Source organism: Phaenicophaeus curvirostris, chromosome 12 (assembly GCF_032191515.1).
Source record: "Phaenicophaeus curvirostris isolate KB17595 chromosome 12, BPBGC_Pcur_1.0, whole genome shotgun sequence".
In the NCBI taxonomy this organism is placed as follows: Eukaryota; Metazoa; Chordata; class Aves; order Cuculiformes; family Cuculidae; genus Phaenicophaeus; species Phaenicophaeus curvirostris.
The window spans coordinates 3,777,302-3,794,034 of NC_091403.1; the positions used below are offsets into that span (position 1 = coordinate 3,777,302).

General features: G+C 36.7%; 1 protein-coding gene across 2 annotated transcripts in view; it reads left to right on the forward strand.

Moving 5' to 3' along the window:
- The first annotated feature begins 912 nt into the window (after positions 1 to 912).
- The window catches only part of WDR72 (WD repeat domain 72), a 93,698-nt gene continuing 77,877 nt past the window's right edge, over positions 913 to 16,733 (forward strand). Inside the window, exons 1-10 of one of the 2 annotated variants that reach the window (XM_069866856.1) lie at positions 913 to 1,071; positions 2,138 to 2,244; positions 5,237 to 5,315; positions 8,080 to 8,254; positions 8,815 to 8,891; positions 10,486 to 10,605; positions 12,482 to 12,627; positions 12,990 to 13,086; positions 15,716 to 15,857; positions 16,352 to 16,597. In XM_069866856.1, the coding sequence (XP_069722957.1) occupies positions 919 to 1,071; positions 2,138 to 2,244; positions 5,237 to 5,315; positions 8,080 to 8,254; positions 8,815 to 8,891; positions 10,486 to 10,605; positions 12,482 to 12,627; positions 12,990 to 13,086; positions 15,716 to 15,857; positions 16,352 to 16,597 (1,342 nt within the window). In that variant the 5' untranslated portion in view covers positions 913 to 918. The remainder of the gene's footprint in view (positions 1,072 to 2,137; positions 2,245 to 5,236; positions 5,316 to 8,079; positions 8,255 to 8,814; positions 8,892 to 10,485; positions 10,606 to 12,481; positions 12,628 to 12,989; positions 13,087 to 15,715; positions 15,858 to 16,351; positions 16,598 to 16,733) is intronic. The other variant, XM_069866857.1, reaches the window with a different exon arrangement.

Consider the following 16,733-nt stretch of genomic DNA (forward strand, 5'->3'; position numbering starts at 1 on the left):
AGGATATTTTATAAGTATTGGTATTTGAGCAGAAGCTGAAATAGTTTCCTGGAAATTCACTTTGTAAGAATCTATTGCATTAACTAATGACCAGTAGTCATTTTGGACAATTCCATTAAATCAATTTTTTGCATTAGTGACTAAAATCTATTATATTATAAATTTTTAGTAGAAGGGACTTGTAAGTTGAACAGCAGAAAGAGTTTGGTCGTTCTCCCTGTTTCCCAGCTTGAAGCTCTGCTTTCACCTTTCTTTTGGGTCCTGCCTCTAGGAGATGCCACTGAACGATTGACAGTGTAGTGCTTTGCTGTCCTGGACCACATTTTTTTTTCCTTCATACCTGACCCACCACCTGTTCTCTCCTTCCATCTCTGTTATGTCTCGCCTTATTCTCCTAGAAGCCACAGACTCTCTATTGATTCCCCATCCTGTGCCATCTCCGTGCTCCAGCAGTTTGCTGAGAATGAGCAGTGCTGCTGGCTGGAAGTAACAGGAGAGGCATGGAAAACGCCACCAGCCAAACTAAGGAAGAAGATAGAATGACATGAGCCCATCAGAGCTCAGCCACGTTGTGTGGAGAAGCACATAACTCCTGTTGCTGACATTTCAGTATTGTAATAGTACTTGTCCCTGTTAATTCTAGTCCTGTTTCATACTGCCTAGATTTAAAATAGTGCCACATGACTGTCCTGCTGCCTATTTAAATTATTGATGAATAGCTGTATTTAGGAAAGTGTTAGTGTGATGTTTAAACAGCTAAAAACTGTTTCAATGCCTCATCAATTTTTTTCCTTTTTGCAGCAGTATTTTGTAGTTCCCCCTTTCAGATGCTGATAAATTGCCTTTTTTGAATTTTTTTTCTTTGATTTCATGTTACTTGGGATCATTGTGACTTGTTTCTGCTTTCAGGTGCTGACTATGAAGGTATTGGTGCCGGCTGTGGCAGTGTGGGGACAAATAGCTCCCTCTCACAGTATCACTGCTATTATGATTACAGATGACCAGCAGACTGTAGTCACAGGAAGTCAAGAAGGACAAATATGTCTTTGGGATCTTTCATCAGAGCTAAAGGTTTGTGTCCATTGCGTTACAGTCTGCCAAGCAGACAGACTGGGGTTTTATCTTTTATTAACAATGGAATTATCCAGATTTGCACTTACTTAGATTAAGTTTTAAAGATAGCATCGTATTTTTTGTAGGAAACATAATAAGTAAAAAGTGTTTAAATTCCTATACGAGCAGCCTGTTATTTGCAGACTTGGGAAAATTTCTCACAGGTTATCATGACCTGTGGGTTATAATCTGGCATTGTGTGCTATGAGTAGTGGCAACAAGTAAGCATACCCAATTGTCATGATTCCTATCTCATAAAGTAGTCTCTTTTTTTTTATATAAATCAGTTATTGAGTAGGGCCTGTTAATTAAGAAAAAAAAAATCTCTTTATATAACCAGAGCACTCTACCAGGTTAATGATGGAAAACTTTCTAGAAAGATGGAAGAAGATCAAATACATATTTTTGATATAATTAAGCTGCAAACCTCCTGGCATGTTATTGCTCTTACTAACTCATATTTATTTTCCTGAGAACGGAACAGAGACGAAGCAGTCACAAGTTTTTATTCTGCATTTTATGCTTCTGTTCTTTTTTGATTTGGCTGCACCAGTTGTGCTTAATTATAGCTTGAAACTTTAGTTTGCACTTTCATGGGGCTAACTTTTCCCATGAAGGTATTTTGCACGCAGTGAAGCTAATCAAAGGGATTACTTTCAGGTGTCGTATGAACCACATGCTTAAGAGCTTTGCTGTATCAGTTCACTACTTCACTCTGCCCCTTTTGCTGCGTGGTGAAGGCCAGAGATATTCTACACATTTTATAATGTTTTATAACATTTGGTGCTCCGTACCTTCTTCGGAAGGTGCCATTGTTAGACTGCAGTGAGTACAAAGACTGTGCTTTATGCAAACACATCTTTGTACATTGCAGAAACATGACTGGAAAACATAAGCATATAAAGCAGATTGACAATTAGTCATTAATAACAATGTCTACAAGTAGTATACCTTTGCTTTTAGATTTCCTTTGTTTATACAGCAAATACGATGTTTAAGATATACTGTTGTGTTTTTCTCCTAGATTTCCTCTAAAGAAATTCTCTTTGGCCATACTGCTTCTGTAACTTGTTTGGCAAAAGCAAGAGAGTTTGAGAAACAACCATATGTAGTAAGTGCTACTGAAAATGGGTAGGTAACTGAATATTCAATTACTCATTTCTTAAATCATGAAATGTATGGCAGGTATAGGTCAGATTCTGCATATGACAGGTGGTTTTTAATCCACTTCTTCCATAATATGAAGAGGATAGCAGCTACTTAAGATAATGACTGTATTGCTTGTATACAACAGTCTAACAAAGAGCTCATCTCTTGGACAACAGAATGGTTTGGCAGATTCACATATCCAGTTAGTAGTCAGGAGAATTAGTTGTTCAGAAGGTCAACTAGGCCCCATTCAAAGGTACAATAACTGGCTACTGGAGGGAACTGGCGGTTTCAGAAGCATTTTAATACGGTGCTTTTCTCTGTTCCTTTCTGAGCTCAGTCTTGAGAACTGTATCAGTAAAAGAGGCTAATGTACTCTGATCGAGGTTATGCTTGCTCAGTGAGTGTGTGTGGAAGCACAGAAAAGACTGCCCTTGAAAGGCATTTATAGTCCTTGTCTTTGTTTCAATCTGACTTGCTGTTTTGGAGTACATCCTTTTCAGAGGCTTCTGAACTTGCAGCTTTTCTCCTATTTGTTTGTTGTGACTTGGCCCATCACTGTAGGCAAACTAATTTCTGCAGTTCTGCTTGGTTAGCATTCAAGAAATTTTTTCTCTTTGACTATGTGATAATTTTTCCTGCTGGGGTCCGAAGCTCATCTGTTCAGGATTTCAGGCCTTTCCATAGACAACTTTGTCTCTCAGCTCTAATGATATCGTCCTCTCATTTTGGGTTCATCTTTTCCAATTAACAAGACAGCTCTGTTAAAAACCTCTTCCCATGAACAGTGCCTGTAAATTGTCCTTCTATAAGGTGCTGGGAAATGTAGCTGAAGGCTACTACTTTCTCACTGAGAAGGTTTTTTATCCTTTCCAGCTGCTAGGATCTCTGTCTCATCTCTTCCTCTATCATGAATATCCAAGAAGGGATAACTTGAACAAACTGCTTCAGACTTCTTAATTTTCGAAGGCTAGACTGCCCCACTAGCTTGTGGTAAAAATTTCTGGTCGGTACATGCAGAAAGTAGGGTGAGAAGTCTACAGAACAAGTTCTGTATTGGCCTCCTATGATTCAAGGGTTCAGAGGTGAAACTATTTTTCATTTTAATTCTAAAGTTCTGTTACTGCAGTACGGTTTTGAGATCATAATGGGAGAAAAGATACTGTATTTCAAAAAAGCTGGACTGAAAGGCATTAAACAAATGAAGTTTTTTAGCTATAGGTGTAGGGAGACATTCATATCCTAGAGGTTCTGCCTCTGAAGGGATCATTTGGCTTGCTTGGGATGTGTATAGGTAGGACTGAATAGACTTCTGGCCCCTTTAGATGTTCACTTTTACCAAATTACTGCTGACTTCTCATCTGTATTACGTAAGGGCAAAGCATCCATCACTGATCCCTAGAAGGTCACAGCATGAAGTTGAGATAATTACAAATAGGAAGCCTCATCTTCAGGAGATGCAGTGTTTGTCGAACTGCATTTTCTGGCTTGTGAATCATTCACTTCTACCATTTTCAACCTTCCAATTCTTTGTATTGACAGTGACAGAAATTGTGGAAGATCCTAACTCTCCTTCTATTCCATTTCAGATTCTCTCAGGTGTTTGTATAACTGACTTATTCCAGAAGGATGACTATTAAACAGTATTCTTGCACTTTTTATATGGAAATTAAATTAATCTATAATGATTCAGAAGCTCTCACTGATGTCCTGTGCATGCGTATAGTATATGCTGTAAGGATAGGTTTATCAACATGTGGTATCGCTTGCTCCTTGTTAGCACACATAGTAAATTAATTACGACATGTAGAAGCTTAAGTTATATTCTGGTCTAGTTTGTGCATGTTTGCATGTACGTATCACAGTAAAGTAGCTAAAACAGTAAGGTTCATTGTAATTCTGATATAAACAAGGAGAAATTTGCTTCCTTGAAATGTTTAACAAATGTGATTAAACATTTGTTTTAATTTATGACTTTTTCTACAGTAGGGATATGTAGATTTCACTGCCCTTGCTCAGCTGAAAAAATGTAAATTAAGTAATATCTTTACATTTCCATACAATGTGAAAGCATGTAGATGAAAATGTAAATCACTAAGTATTATTTTTGATTATGATGAACTCTTTCCCCCACCCCCTGCCTTGTGTTCTTTAAGTCCTCATAAAGAAAATGTCAAGTGTAATATATAGTGTTATTCAGAAATTATTATTTCAGTTGTGGAAATGACGGCTTGCTGTTTAGATAAAATCTAAAAGCATCCAAGTTTAAAAATCAATTGCTGAACTGTGACAACATACCTCATACAATCTTATTTACAACGTTTAATTGGATTGCGTTTCAGTTGTTCTGTAGTTCCGTAGCGTGTTGCATAATGCCTAGATGAGGAAGGCTGACTAAGGCATTGTTCTCAAACATGAATCTTAAACGTAGTTAACTGTAGCTGGAACCTTGCGCAGATGTTCGGTTGTCAAGAGGCCAGAGCCATATTGCTAAGAGGTCTCAGGAAGAGCCTCACGGTGGCACTGTTTATTCTTAACAGAAGTTGTGGTCCCTCTGAGGAGCTGAAGTCTCTTGCTGCAGAAAATGCATTATGTTTTTTGAAACGTGTGGTTTAAGTTCAGTGAAATGAATCATTTTCAGGAGGATGTAGTTCCAACGACAGATAGTTACAGTGACGCGCTGATGAGCTGTAATGGCAGTATACCTACAATTTGTTGTAGACCAGAGTTGGCCTAAAGTCAGGTTTGTTGCGAGGCGACAGGGTATAATTACCAAAACAAAAAGAAACATATACTGTATGTCATCCCCTACTAATGACCACAACGTTTTCTTACCCAGTAATCAGTAACGAAAAGCTACATAAACGGCCAGACTGCACTTAAGTACAGCACTAAAGAAAATCTTGGTGGCACAAAATAATTCCTGCCAATTGAGTGGAAATTACAGAGAATAACATAAAGTTATCTTTGGCAGGGAGATGTGTGTTTGGAATGTCACTAGTGGACAGTGCATTGAGAACGCAAAGCTTCCTTATAGGCATACAGCAATCTATGTAAGTATAGCAACTTTTCATGGAATATCTCTGTTCTTTACATAAGGAGTTTTGCTCTATTTTAACATGATGTTTTTCAGAAACATACAATTTTAAATTTAAAGCTCGTAACATATCTAATAGGAGAAAAACATGTTGCAATGTAAGTGGTTCTATATCTATTGTTTTTTCTTTTTTTTACTTCCCTCTAAGGAAAGAGGGGAGACTTTTACGTTCCTCTGAACTCCTTAATTGAATCAAACTGATTATTTATGAGCTGCAAATGCCTGGAAAGCTGTATCAGTTAACTTATTGTCAAGTCTGGGCATCGGGTAGTGAAGTTGAAACTGCTTTAATCTTTACGCTTGTCCTGTGTTAAAATTGCTTGTAAACATCAGGTTTTTTGCTGGTTTTTTGATGACATATTTTAGAAGTACAAGCAATCTAGCCAAATAACTTGAGACAGTCATTGAAGATCTTGTTTTTAAATGTTTGAAAGGTTTTGATGGCTAATTACTGACGTCCAAAAGACTGCTCTGCCCCAGTTCAAAAAATACACTTTCATTCATTGCAGAGCTTGGGACAGATCACTTATTTTCTGGGCCAATTTGCTTCAACTATAGATTACTTCAGATAACTTCAAGTGTCTGCTTTGGACTCTGTCTAGATACACTGAATATCTAGATGTTGGAGTGTGGGGGTGCATTGAAATACGTGTGCGTGTGTATGAATGAAGAGCCTGATGTGTAGATTTGATTCAGGGAGATGGCTTATTTCTGGATATATTAGAAGACAATCTTAGGGCTCTTAGGTTAATTAAAGTGCTGTTTTTCTTCAGTGAGGGAGTCTAGGGTAGAACTAAACTTCCAAAGGATAGAAATATGACACCTCATGTGGTTCAAACTGGACAAATTCAGAATTCAAATGTTTTAAAGCTTCCAGAAGAAACAGTATTTTTCATAACACTGTTTTGGTTTATGTGATAGATTCAAACATAGTTGTTAATGTCAAAGAGAAGAGAGAGAACTTGGGTAAACTACCAAATAAAAATTAGAATAATTTATTAATAATATGTTTTTCCATATACGTGTATATATAAAAAAGCATAGATTGTTAAGAAGTTCTTTTTCTATAGTCTTCACTTTTGTATGTGTTTAAAGCTGATATATTCTTTTTACATATGTATGTATATAGCACACAAAACAATACTTCAATTATAATGTAATGGAGGTTTGTTATGATCTGTGGTATTACTTAATTAGATTTTAATAGCTAAAGTTATGGAGGAGTTCTGAAGAGAAATAGGCAGATCTGTCCTATCTGACAATCTTTGGTTTTTGTGGGGATCAGAGGCAGTATCTTCATTCCTATGCTTCAAGCAGGAGAAGCAAATACTTCTAGAAAATTTCTTTATTAGGAGAAATGAGCTAAACCTAATTTTGGCTAGGTAATGATTATCTTGGGCAAGATGGCTAAAGGAATATAGGAATGTCCACCAGGAAAACTTTCTTGAGAAAACATAATGTTGCTAGGAAGGGTGACTAGACTTAAAATGCAACCTTCAGATATTTATAATAAATAGAGGGATTTTTTTTTGTGAGGGTTATTTAGAGGTTGGAGGGGTTTTTTTGTTATGGTGGGGTTTTTTGTTATAGAAGTTTTTTCTTCCATGGGGAATGATTGCTTGTGGCACAGTAGTACCTGAGAGTATATAGATTCCTATAGAACGTTATTGTCTTGGAGGTTTAGTGCATGCTGATTTTGATAACTTCGCCACTGGTAATTTTTGCTTTACTTTTGGTTGATGTTTTATTAGGTATTAATTAAAGTACCGGCCTATCTGGTCTAGTATGTTCCTTTTATTCAGTGTAGGGATTCAGTTCTAAATAACAAATGTCAAGCAGTACCAACTGAATATTTGCCATTTGAAATGAAGTTTAACACCACGGTCAACTCTTAACCATTTGTGGGTCTTAACCAGTGTGGGAATTTCTCAGGACTGATTGATGATACAAATATCCCAGTTCAAGCCTAACTTAAGAGTGACAGTATTTTATAAATTACTTGTAAATTCTGTTCAAAGTGGCTGCTTATGCATTTATAGTGATTGTGTGCACAATTAAATTGATACTACACAAAATGTGAATGTCCTTGCATGTCTAAAACACCCAACAAAAATAAATCTTCATAGTCACTCAGTGCTGCTGTTATTTCTGTTCTTTAGTTCTTTGTTATATGTCTGGTTTTTCTTTTCTTTACATGATTATTGAGAAAGAATGAATCTCCTGAACACTAGGGCATTTAATATCAAAACAAGAATATCTTCAAGGAGTAGAAATTCTTCCTGGAAAACAATGGGAAATTCATTATGAAAATATTCATTATGTATCTTCTGTGTTCTCACCTGATGACTGAGGTTTATCAAGTAGAGGTATTTGTAGAGATCAGGCTTCTCAAGAGAAGAAGTCCCAAATTGTTCAGCAATTTATAATGAAAATTAATACCTTGATTGTGTCCAACCCCCCTAATATTTTGGCAGGCTCTAGATACTGCTTTCAGTACAAAGCCTCTCATACTAAGCTGTATGCCTGTATTAAATTGTTATAAATGCGTATGACTTGCTTGCACCACCAGCCAAATTGTGTGTGGTCACACCATTGCAGTAGATTTTTAGTAATGCTACAAGTGTTGATTATAATTCCATGTATGACATGCTTAATGTGAAAATTATGCACGCATATTTGTGTAGCTTGGTATGCTGACTCTGTTCTTTCCACTTGTACAGTATTACCATTGCTCATTCCGAATGACGGGTGAAGGCTGGCTTCTTTGTTGTGGGGAATATCAAGATGTTCTTATTATTGATGCTAAGACTTTAGATATGCTTCACACTTTATCATCATCTCAGTCTTCTGATTGGATAAATTGTATGTGTATTGTACACTCTGCAAGAATTCAAGGTATACATTGTAGACCTATTTATGTAGAACATTTAAATTATGATAAATTTTTTCTGTACAAATACTACAGTCCTACTAGATTTAATGTCTAATTATGTTTTACAGAGCTGTTACGTACGAGGTGTTAACATTTCATTGACAGCACCTAAAAAGGTGTTTTTAGTGCTCCTACTGTTGGTCATACGTTATTTGATATATTTATTAAAGAGAAAACCAAGCAGCCTCTAGACTGCTTGTAAGCAGCTCATTTCTTGGATATGAGTATAAATGAATTCTGTGATATTAGCAAAATTAAGGGCACATACCCACCATTCTGTACCTTATAACAAAATATGTCTGATTGAGGAAAATAATTATTCACTATTTGCTTGCATGTTTTGTATTTCTGCATACCAATTAGTTATTTTTGTGTAAAATCAGTATTTCATCTAAACAGAGTTCTGCAGAATCCATGTTTTAGTGTTGTATAGAACATCAGTATCTATGCCAGCGTTCTCTCAGTCTTAGGCACTGTTTGAACTTTGTTTCACGCTTAGTGTTTCACTATTGACTTTCCACAGAAGACTCACTGGTTGCAGTGTCTGTAACGGGAGTTCTCAAAGTGTGGGACCTGTCTTCATCTTTGAATAGCATACAGGTCAGTTTGTATGAAGTGTGAAACAGTGATTTGAACAGTAACACGGACGGAGTAATAATCTCAAGTTCAGGATAGTTTGAAGCAGAATATGAATAAATAAAAATATTTTGGGTATGTATTAAATGGGATTGATTAATTTTGTCACAAAATTCTGAAAACGCACCCTCGTGTTGCTGTTTAAAGTTAGTTGAGCCATCGGAAAGCTCTTGCCTTGACAACTGCAATATCTCTTCTCCCAGGCATTTTGTTTTTCCATATTCCATGTTGCTGAAGTTGCAGTGTTTTCCTGCTGTCATGATAATGTCACTCCATTCTTTGAACTCCTTCACTTCATCCTTTATAGTCAAAGTACTTCCTCTTCACCATTGTTACTTTCTTCAGAAGGTCCTTTACACTGTTTTCCTTGACCTACCTCCTATAGTGCTTTCTTCACTTGGCAAAGGCTCTTGCTGTGTCAAGTGCCCAATTTCTCCATCTTCAAACTTGCTTATTCCGTGCAATTTCACTTGACATGCACAAGTATTGGAATTGGAATATGATGGTTTGCGTTTGAATTAAACTCTTGATGACTATACACCTCCATGAGGACTGTAGAGCAGACATGAGGGAATGGGTCCGTGGCTAGGAGGGAGCTGGACTCGGGAACTGGATTCAGGAAGCATCGATCCAGGACAATCAGGAGCAACAGACAGATGAGGTCCTCGCTGGATGTTGGACATCGTAGAAGTGGGACGAGACCCTCGTGATCTCTGTTTTAGACAGAGTATGATGTGTATGGGATAGAATGCTTTGTTGGTCAGTTTAGGGTCACCTGTCCTGTCCTTGCAGGTGTGGCTGTGTTTCACCAGTTTGAGGATGGCCTTGGTTAGGAATAAGTGTACACATTGGCCTTTCTGCATACCAGTGCCCAGTGTTACCACTTCTGGAGAGTAACACTGTCTCACAAACATGCAGTTAACTTTTAGAGAATGAACTTGCTTAGAGCAACTGATTTCAAGTCACAAAACTGACTCTAATTTAGCTCAAACCACAACGATGCTGAAAATACCTTTGTTTGTTGTTGGTTTTTTTTTTTTTTAACCATCCATCCATACAGCAATAAAAAGCTAAGAAAATGAATTATTCTTCCACTACTTTTTAGAGGTGTTAAGTTTGTACGAGATATATGGCAACACTATTGATCTCAGATTGACCTGGTTATGTGTACAAATGGAAATAGGAAAGCAGAATATACATCAGCCCTTCTGAATCTCATACTGCCAGTTTATAAGTTGTAGGTATCTTTTTGACTGAGGAATACTTGGCAGATACCCATTACAGCAGATGCTATTTATGTCCTTCTTTTAGTCCTTCTCTGGATTCATTATCACTTTAAGTGAAGTCAGGGTCTGTGCCACGCTGAATGTCTTCTGTTTATGTGGTACTTGTTTACCCTTCTGTCTTCCTATCTCACTTTAATTAGGAATTATATGTTGCTTTGCATTTTGAAAGTGTGTATTAACAAGATGATTTTCAGTGGTTTGTTTTTACCCTGAAATTAAAAGCTCAGCTATCTAGAATAAATCTTATTGCTTTTTTCCACTGTGCTGCGAAGGAGAGACAAAGTGTGTGCGAGAAGGAATCAAAATCTCTGGACTGTATGAATTGTCAGGCAGTACGGTTTTGTACTTACACAGAGAGGCTCCTTCTAATTGTGTCCTCCACATGCTGGCAGGTATGTTACTGAGCATTGCAGGTTCTTTTTCATTTTGTTAATAACTTTGAAAAGCTAATGAGATATTTACATGCAGATAATTTTCTTTAAGAAAAAGCATTCGGTAATATAATGGTACACTTTATCCCTTCTCTGCTTGACTGCCTGACTGAGATGAAGTGTTTCTTTTTAAGGATGTATTTCTGCTTTAGAAGTTTAACATGAAATTGGCTGAGTAGAAAGGGGATTGCTTTACGTATTATTAGTCAGTTTGAGAGCATTGGGCATATCGTAGTCCCCTCAATTCATTTCAAAGGGAGAAAAAGATGTGCAAAAACTGGTTAAGTAGGACATAAATAATCACAGTTGGCAAGTCCTCAGTAACTAAAGGTCTTTGTTCCATCAGGGTGAACAGCCTGTGTTCCACTAATAGAAGCCAATGAACTAGAGATGCCAAATGGTATCACTTTTTCTTATAGCTATAAGAAAATATATGCATTGTGTAGTTACTGAAATTGTTATTAGTTTATTTTTAATTTTAGTCAAACTGAACTTTGTAAAAATTCTGTATTTCTCTTTCCTAACATTATGACATTTCTCTTAAAATAACCCTGAGGTGTAAGTGCAACTTGTGTACCTGATCCAAACGCTGCTGCTCTTGGCAGGGAGGAGCAGAAATTTCACATACACCTGAATCAACTTTGAATACTACAGTTGTAGAGTATCCTTGAGGTTTCTCTTGGACTGTTTAAAAAGTTTGTACAAGCCCACATATAAAGAAATTCCATATATAGTATGGATAGGTTTTTACAGAAAAATCCATGTAATATAGAGATGAATAGAAAACAATGCATGTTTTTCCACAAGAGGTGTATGTTTACTGTAATATCTCCCTAATGCATTTGAATTTGAATATTTTACTGCTTAATGCTTGAAGTAGTTTTATAGATACTTAAGTCATGTTGGATTTTTTCTTCTATGTTTTAATGAAGATACAGCTTTAAAATAACAATGATGGCAATGATCTTAGTCTTCACTGAGAAAGCCTTGTGGTATGTAGTGTAGGAGAGATTCACATGTGTGTTTGAGTGGCTTCTTAACCCACTTGTATAGTAACGAAAATACAGAGTGAATTGGCTAGAAACTAGGTAATGAATAGATTAGCTACAAATAATTTATAGAAATTCTTACTATGAAATCTGTTTCCTCATACCACTGGAATAAGCGATAAAAATGTGGCTATGATTACTAGGAATGTGAACAAGCAGGCAGTATCCTAGATTTCCCTAGTCATATCCTGTTTCAGCTTAAAATGGGAAGGTCGGAGGAAGCAAACAAGTCATATTTTTTTACCAGCTCTAGGAATGGGAGAGAGAAGAATTCTTGCAAGCAAAGAGGATTGTGTGTTTTTTGCTTTCAATTAATTGCAAAAAAGAAAAATCTCTGTTGTTCCCCAAAGGAAAAAAAAATAAAAATCTGCTTTAAGACGTGTGGTGATTACACCAGCAGATTGTCTTTGAAAGAATACAGGCAGAAGCATTTTATAGACTCTATTAAATTCTTTGTTGTAATTATGTGCTAAATTAGTTTCCTACCTTTTCATAAGAAGTTAATATTCCAGTAAATATTAATAATGAATGCAAGGCAAAACAGAGCAAATCCAGTCTGAAATCTTAGCGCAACAGAAGCCTGTAATGCTGCTTTTTTTTTTAATTTTCAGTTTCTTTGTCTTCAAAACATACAATTCGTTTCTGACTTGGTTTGGTAGCATGGAAACTGCTTTGGCTTTCAAAAAGGAGTCGAGATAATGTTCTACTTATTGCCCCAAGCCAGCTTGAATTAAAATGAATGTGCTAATACTATTTGTTTTGTATTTGCTTGTTTTTTCTGATCTTAGGTCTATGATTTCTGTGATTTCTCCTTGCTTTGTACTGAATTCTGTAAAAGTGGCCAGTACTTTGCTGGTGGAGAAGTGCTAGCAGCTTACAGACTTATCATCTGGACAGAAGATGGCCACAGTTACATCTACCAGCTGCTAAACAGGTGGGCTCAGATGGGAAATTCACACAAAAAGTTCAGGTACAAGATGAACTTTGGGAGGTTTATTATGAAAAATCTCTGCATGTTGCAAATGATCAAAAACCAGAACAAAACCACTTTGGCACTCAAAGATTTACCCTGAGTTTGACAGCCCTCAGTCTTTGTTTGACACAGCGGGGGACGTAGGAATAAGATTAGCCATGTAGAACGTGGGCAGCTGGTGCTGTGGTTTCAAAAAGTCGCTTGTAATTACTTATTCGGTAACTTTTAATTGAACTTGTGAATCAGGGATGTTACTATTCTCCTTTCTAAAAAGTATGACTTTGTAAAGCTTTTAATTTCTTTTTTTATCTCACGTGATGCAGTGGGCTTTCTAAGATCACATATCCTGCTGAGGGAAAGGTGCTGAAAGAAACTGTTTATCCTCATTTACTCTGCTTTACTGATGTGAAGGAAAATAAGGTAAATTCTTAAAGGTTGACAGTGAGTTTCAAAAGTTCATTCATTTGCAGTTATTATCCCCCCCAAAAATATATTGACAGTTTTAATTGTTCTATGAAGGCAATGAGTAAGACTTAGTCGTTCATTTTAAACTTAATTACAAACTCAGAGATGCTCATAGCATATTTTTGTCTTAAATTCTGGTGATGTTTACTTTTTTGCAGGGGAGAAAACCCTGGATTTTCAGCTATGGATTAACTAATTTAATCGTTGAAGTGCTTTTTTCTAATATTGGCTAAAAAAGGGAGGGCTTTTTGTTGTGATGTGGCTTTTTTCTTTGGTTTTTTTTGTTTTTGTTTTTTTTTTTAGCTAAGTAGCCTAAAATAGCTTTAGAAGCTTTTACTTTGAACTCTAAAAACATAAAACTAAACAACCCAAAACAATAGATAAGCCAACCCACAAGCAAAATGTAAGCAAATTGCTTAGTTCATGTTTTATTAAGAACTGTATGCATGTCTCAGTGCAACTACATAAATAGGTTCATTCCCATGTGCATCCGTCCCAAATCGAAGCAATTTGAATCTGTGATGTTTCATCGAGAATACTGTTATCTTGAGTCTTCGGAGGCATAACTGCATGCCTAACTTTCTTATAATGTGAGCAGATTGACAGTACCCACAGCGCATAAAATTAGACACATGACTCTTCAGGGCAATGGTCTCTGCTTGAAGAAGCCTCTAAGGCTAAGGAAAGAGGAAGCCTTAACAAAAGTAGGTCATCTTTATATTTCTGATTGAGAATTCACGTATAGCAGAGCATGTCGCACCAGCTTCAAATTTAGAAGTTACCACTTAGACAAAGTAGCTCAAGCGGTCTCAGCTATGTTGGAAAACTTACATCTTTACCCACTTTTTGAGTAGTGCTTTGTGTGACCACAAAGAAATAGGTAAGGAAAAGTAGTTGATTTCAATTGACTAGAATACTAGAATTAGGAAATAGGAGGAAAAAAAAAGTGGCGGGTGTTCTTTGGCAAAAATTGAACCAAAACTTAGATAAAAAAAATTTCTGTGGAGCTTTGGTTCTGGCTTTAAGTCTTATTGCTAAAACTGTTTATGAATAGTAGTTGTTGGAAGGTGTGAATTTTATTCCTGCTTGCAGTTGCGTTAGTTTGAGGTGTATTTGCATGTGAGCTCAAGCAGGAATTTAAACAGCTTCTGAAGATGTACAAAGAAGACATTTTTATTTTTATCTGACTAGAAATACTGTCAAATATATAGGTTTTCTAGTGTTCTTTTTTCTTTCGGTTGACTGTTATAGGCTCTTAGAAAGTATTTTTGTTGCATACTCTTGCAAAGCCTGACATTTAATTTTCAGTTGAAGGGCAATAGCACAAGCCTTTCAGTTTTCCCCCAGAATGCTGTGATCTTAAAGCAGATAGGATAACTGCTGAAGGATGCCAAAAGGTCAGATATCGTCAGGGAAAAGAAATAGCTAGAAACCCCTGGCTTAGTAAATAATAGGGTTACAGCAGTAGTAGGAAGCTTTCCCCAAAATTATGCAATTTTTTTATAATGTCTCCTGCCCTTCTCGAATATTTATGGCTTAATATTTCCATTACTACTTGAAAAAAATTGTATAGCAGACTTGTGAAACTGCAAGGCTGCTTATGTGACAACCCATTTTGATCTCTATTCTTAAATTATAAACTGAACCACATTACAGTGCAGTTGGTTATTGTGGAGTCTACTCCCAGACTTCAATGCTGTAAATAAAAAAGATCCAAAATATGAAGATGTTATTAAAATGTCTTGTAGGAGAAAACAGAGTCAAGCTGTATCTACGTTGTCTAAGAAGAGGTGATGGGTGGAACAAAACAGTTTGTGCTGATGATGTTTCATCCACACTTTCTACAGTGCAGGGTGTGCTTTGGGTGTTTTTGGTGTGGCTCCTGCACACTTCTCCCAGTTTACTTCCATGCAGGAAGAATCCTAATCTGGTCCTCCAAGACAGCTTCACAACACTACCCTAAGCATTCACTTCCAAAGTACATGCCTGACATAAACTCAAACATGCTAATGCAGACATACCTGAAGATTCCAAATTTTCTTAACTTTTGCAAAGGGTTTGAGCAATTAGAAGCTTCCCTTTAGACACCGCGCCTGTTGTAAATCATTTGATACTAGAAAATGAAGCTAATATAACAACTCAACAGCTAATATAACACCAGTACATTATTACATAGTTTGCATGTTACTGAAGGAGTCCTAAAGTATTATTTGTGGTAATGTATTGACAGGCAAAGAAAACCTACAGGCTTCTGGTCTTCATGGTTGCCATTCTTTTTTTATATGTTGATGATGCTATTGATAGATTCTCCATTTAGAGACAGTAAACCTAGGGAGTCCTCCTGTTCTGCTTTTCCATTTGGGATGTAGGCTTAGCCAAGGATGCTGGCAAAGCAGAGGTGATCTTTGAGGGCCTTGCAGTAGGCAGAGTAGACCCACTCTGAGCAGAACTTAATGACAGGTGAGGGTTCAACCATTATTTGTTTTATATTCCTGCAGCTTTTGATGTAAAAATCCTTTGCAATTAATTATTACATTATGTCCTCTTTTGTATCAGAATATTGATTTACTGTTCTTCTTGGCAGAGTTTTCCATTTGTTATGGGCTTCATGAATGAAAGAAAGGAACCTTTCTATAAGGTTCTTTTTTCTGGTGAAGCTTCAGGAAGGATCACTTTGTGGCACATTCCTGATGTCCCTGTGTCAACACTTGATGGTTCACCAAAAGGTTTGACACTTCTGTACTCTTGATACTGTCTCATTAGTTATCTCTAAGCCAACTTTCATGGGAACTTAAAATTGTCATGAAAATATTTTCACACTAGGAAGTGATGCTCATTCGTTCATTGGGTGATGATTGTATGTAGTTAGGAGCAAGACACTAACCAAGATGAGTGTTTAGAAATTCTTCGTGGAACTGAACAAATAGATGTTCCTGATTCCTTACTCTTTGTCCATAAATGCTTCTCTACCAAATGTCATCAAAATTTACTTAGTTGATCCTGCTTTTGGTTGTTCGTAAGGAGGTATAAAAGAAAGGATTTAGTGAGATGTGCTCGAGTGTTGGAATAGCAACTGCTGACTTTCCATTGCTAGGCTGAAGAAAGGTTAAGTTGGGGCAAGTGATGAAAAGATGAAAATGTGTGGTTTGCTTTTGTTTGCATTTTTCTATTTTGAAAAGAAAAACTAAAAGTTCCTGACTCTTTCCCCCCCACCCTCTAGAGATCCCAATTACAGCAACGTGGACACTTCAGGATAATTTTGATAAACACCGCTCAATGTCAGAGGGCATTATTGATCATCTTTGTGCATCTAAAGATGGAATTGAAAGTGCAGTTATCAGTTCCTCTGTATATATACCCAGTCTCGATAAGCTTGTGTGTGGATGTGAAAATGGGAGAGTTTTTGTAACACAAGGTTTAAAATCTGCAAGAGCAAGACTTTTAGAAAACATATCTTTGCTTAAAGGTAAGTTTTGTCCAAATTTGTCCAAATGCATCTTGGTCAAGCACAGAAGACTGTATGCTTCTGACGTCCCCTCCAGAGATCCCTGTGAAAGTTCTCAAAAAAATAGGGGTGATGATCAGGGATTGAATGAGGAAAA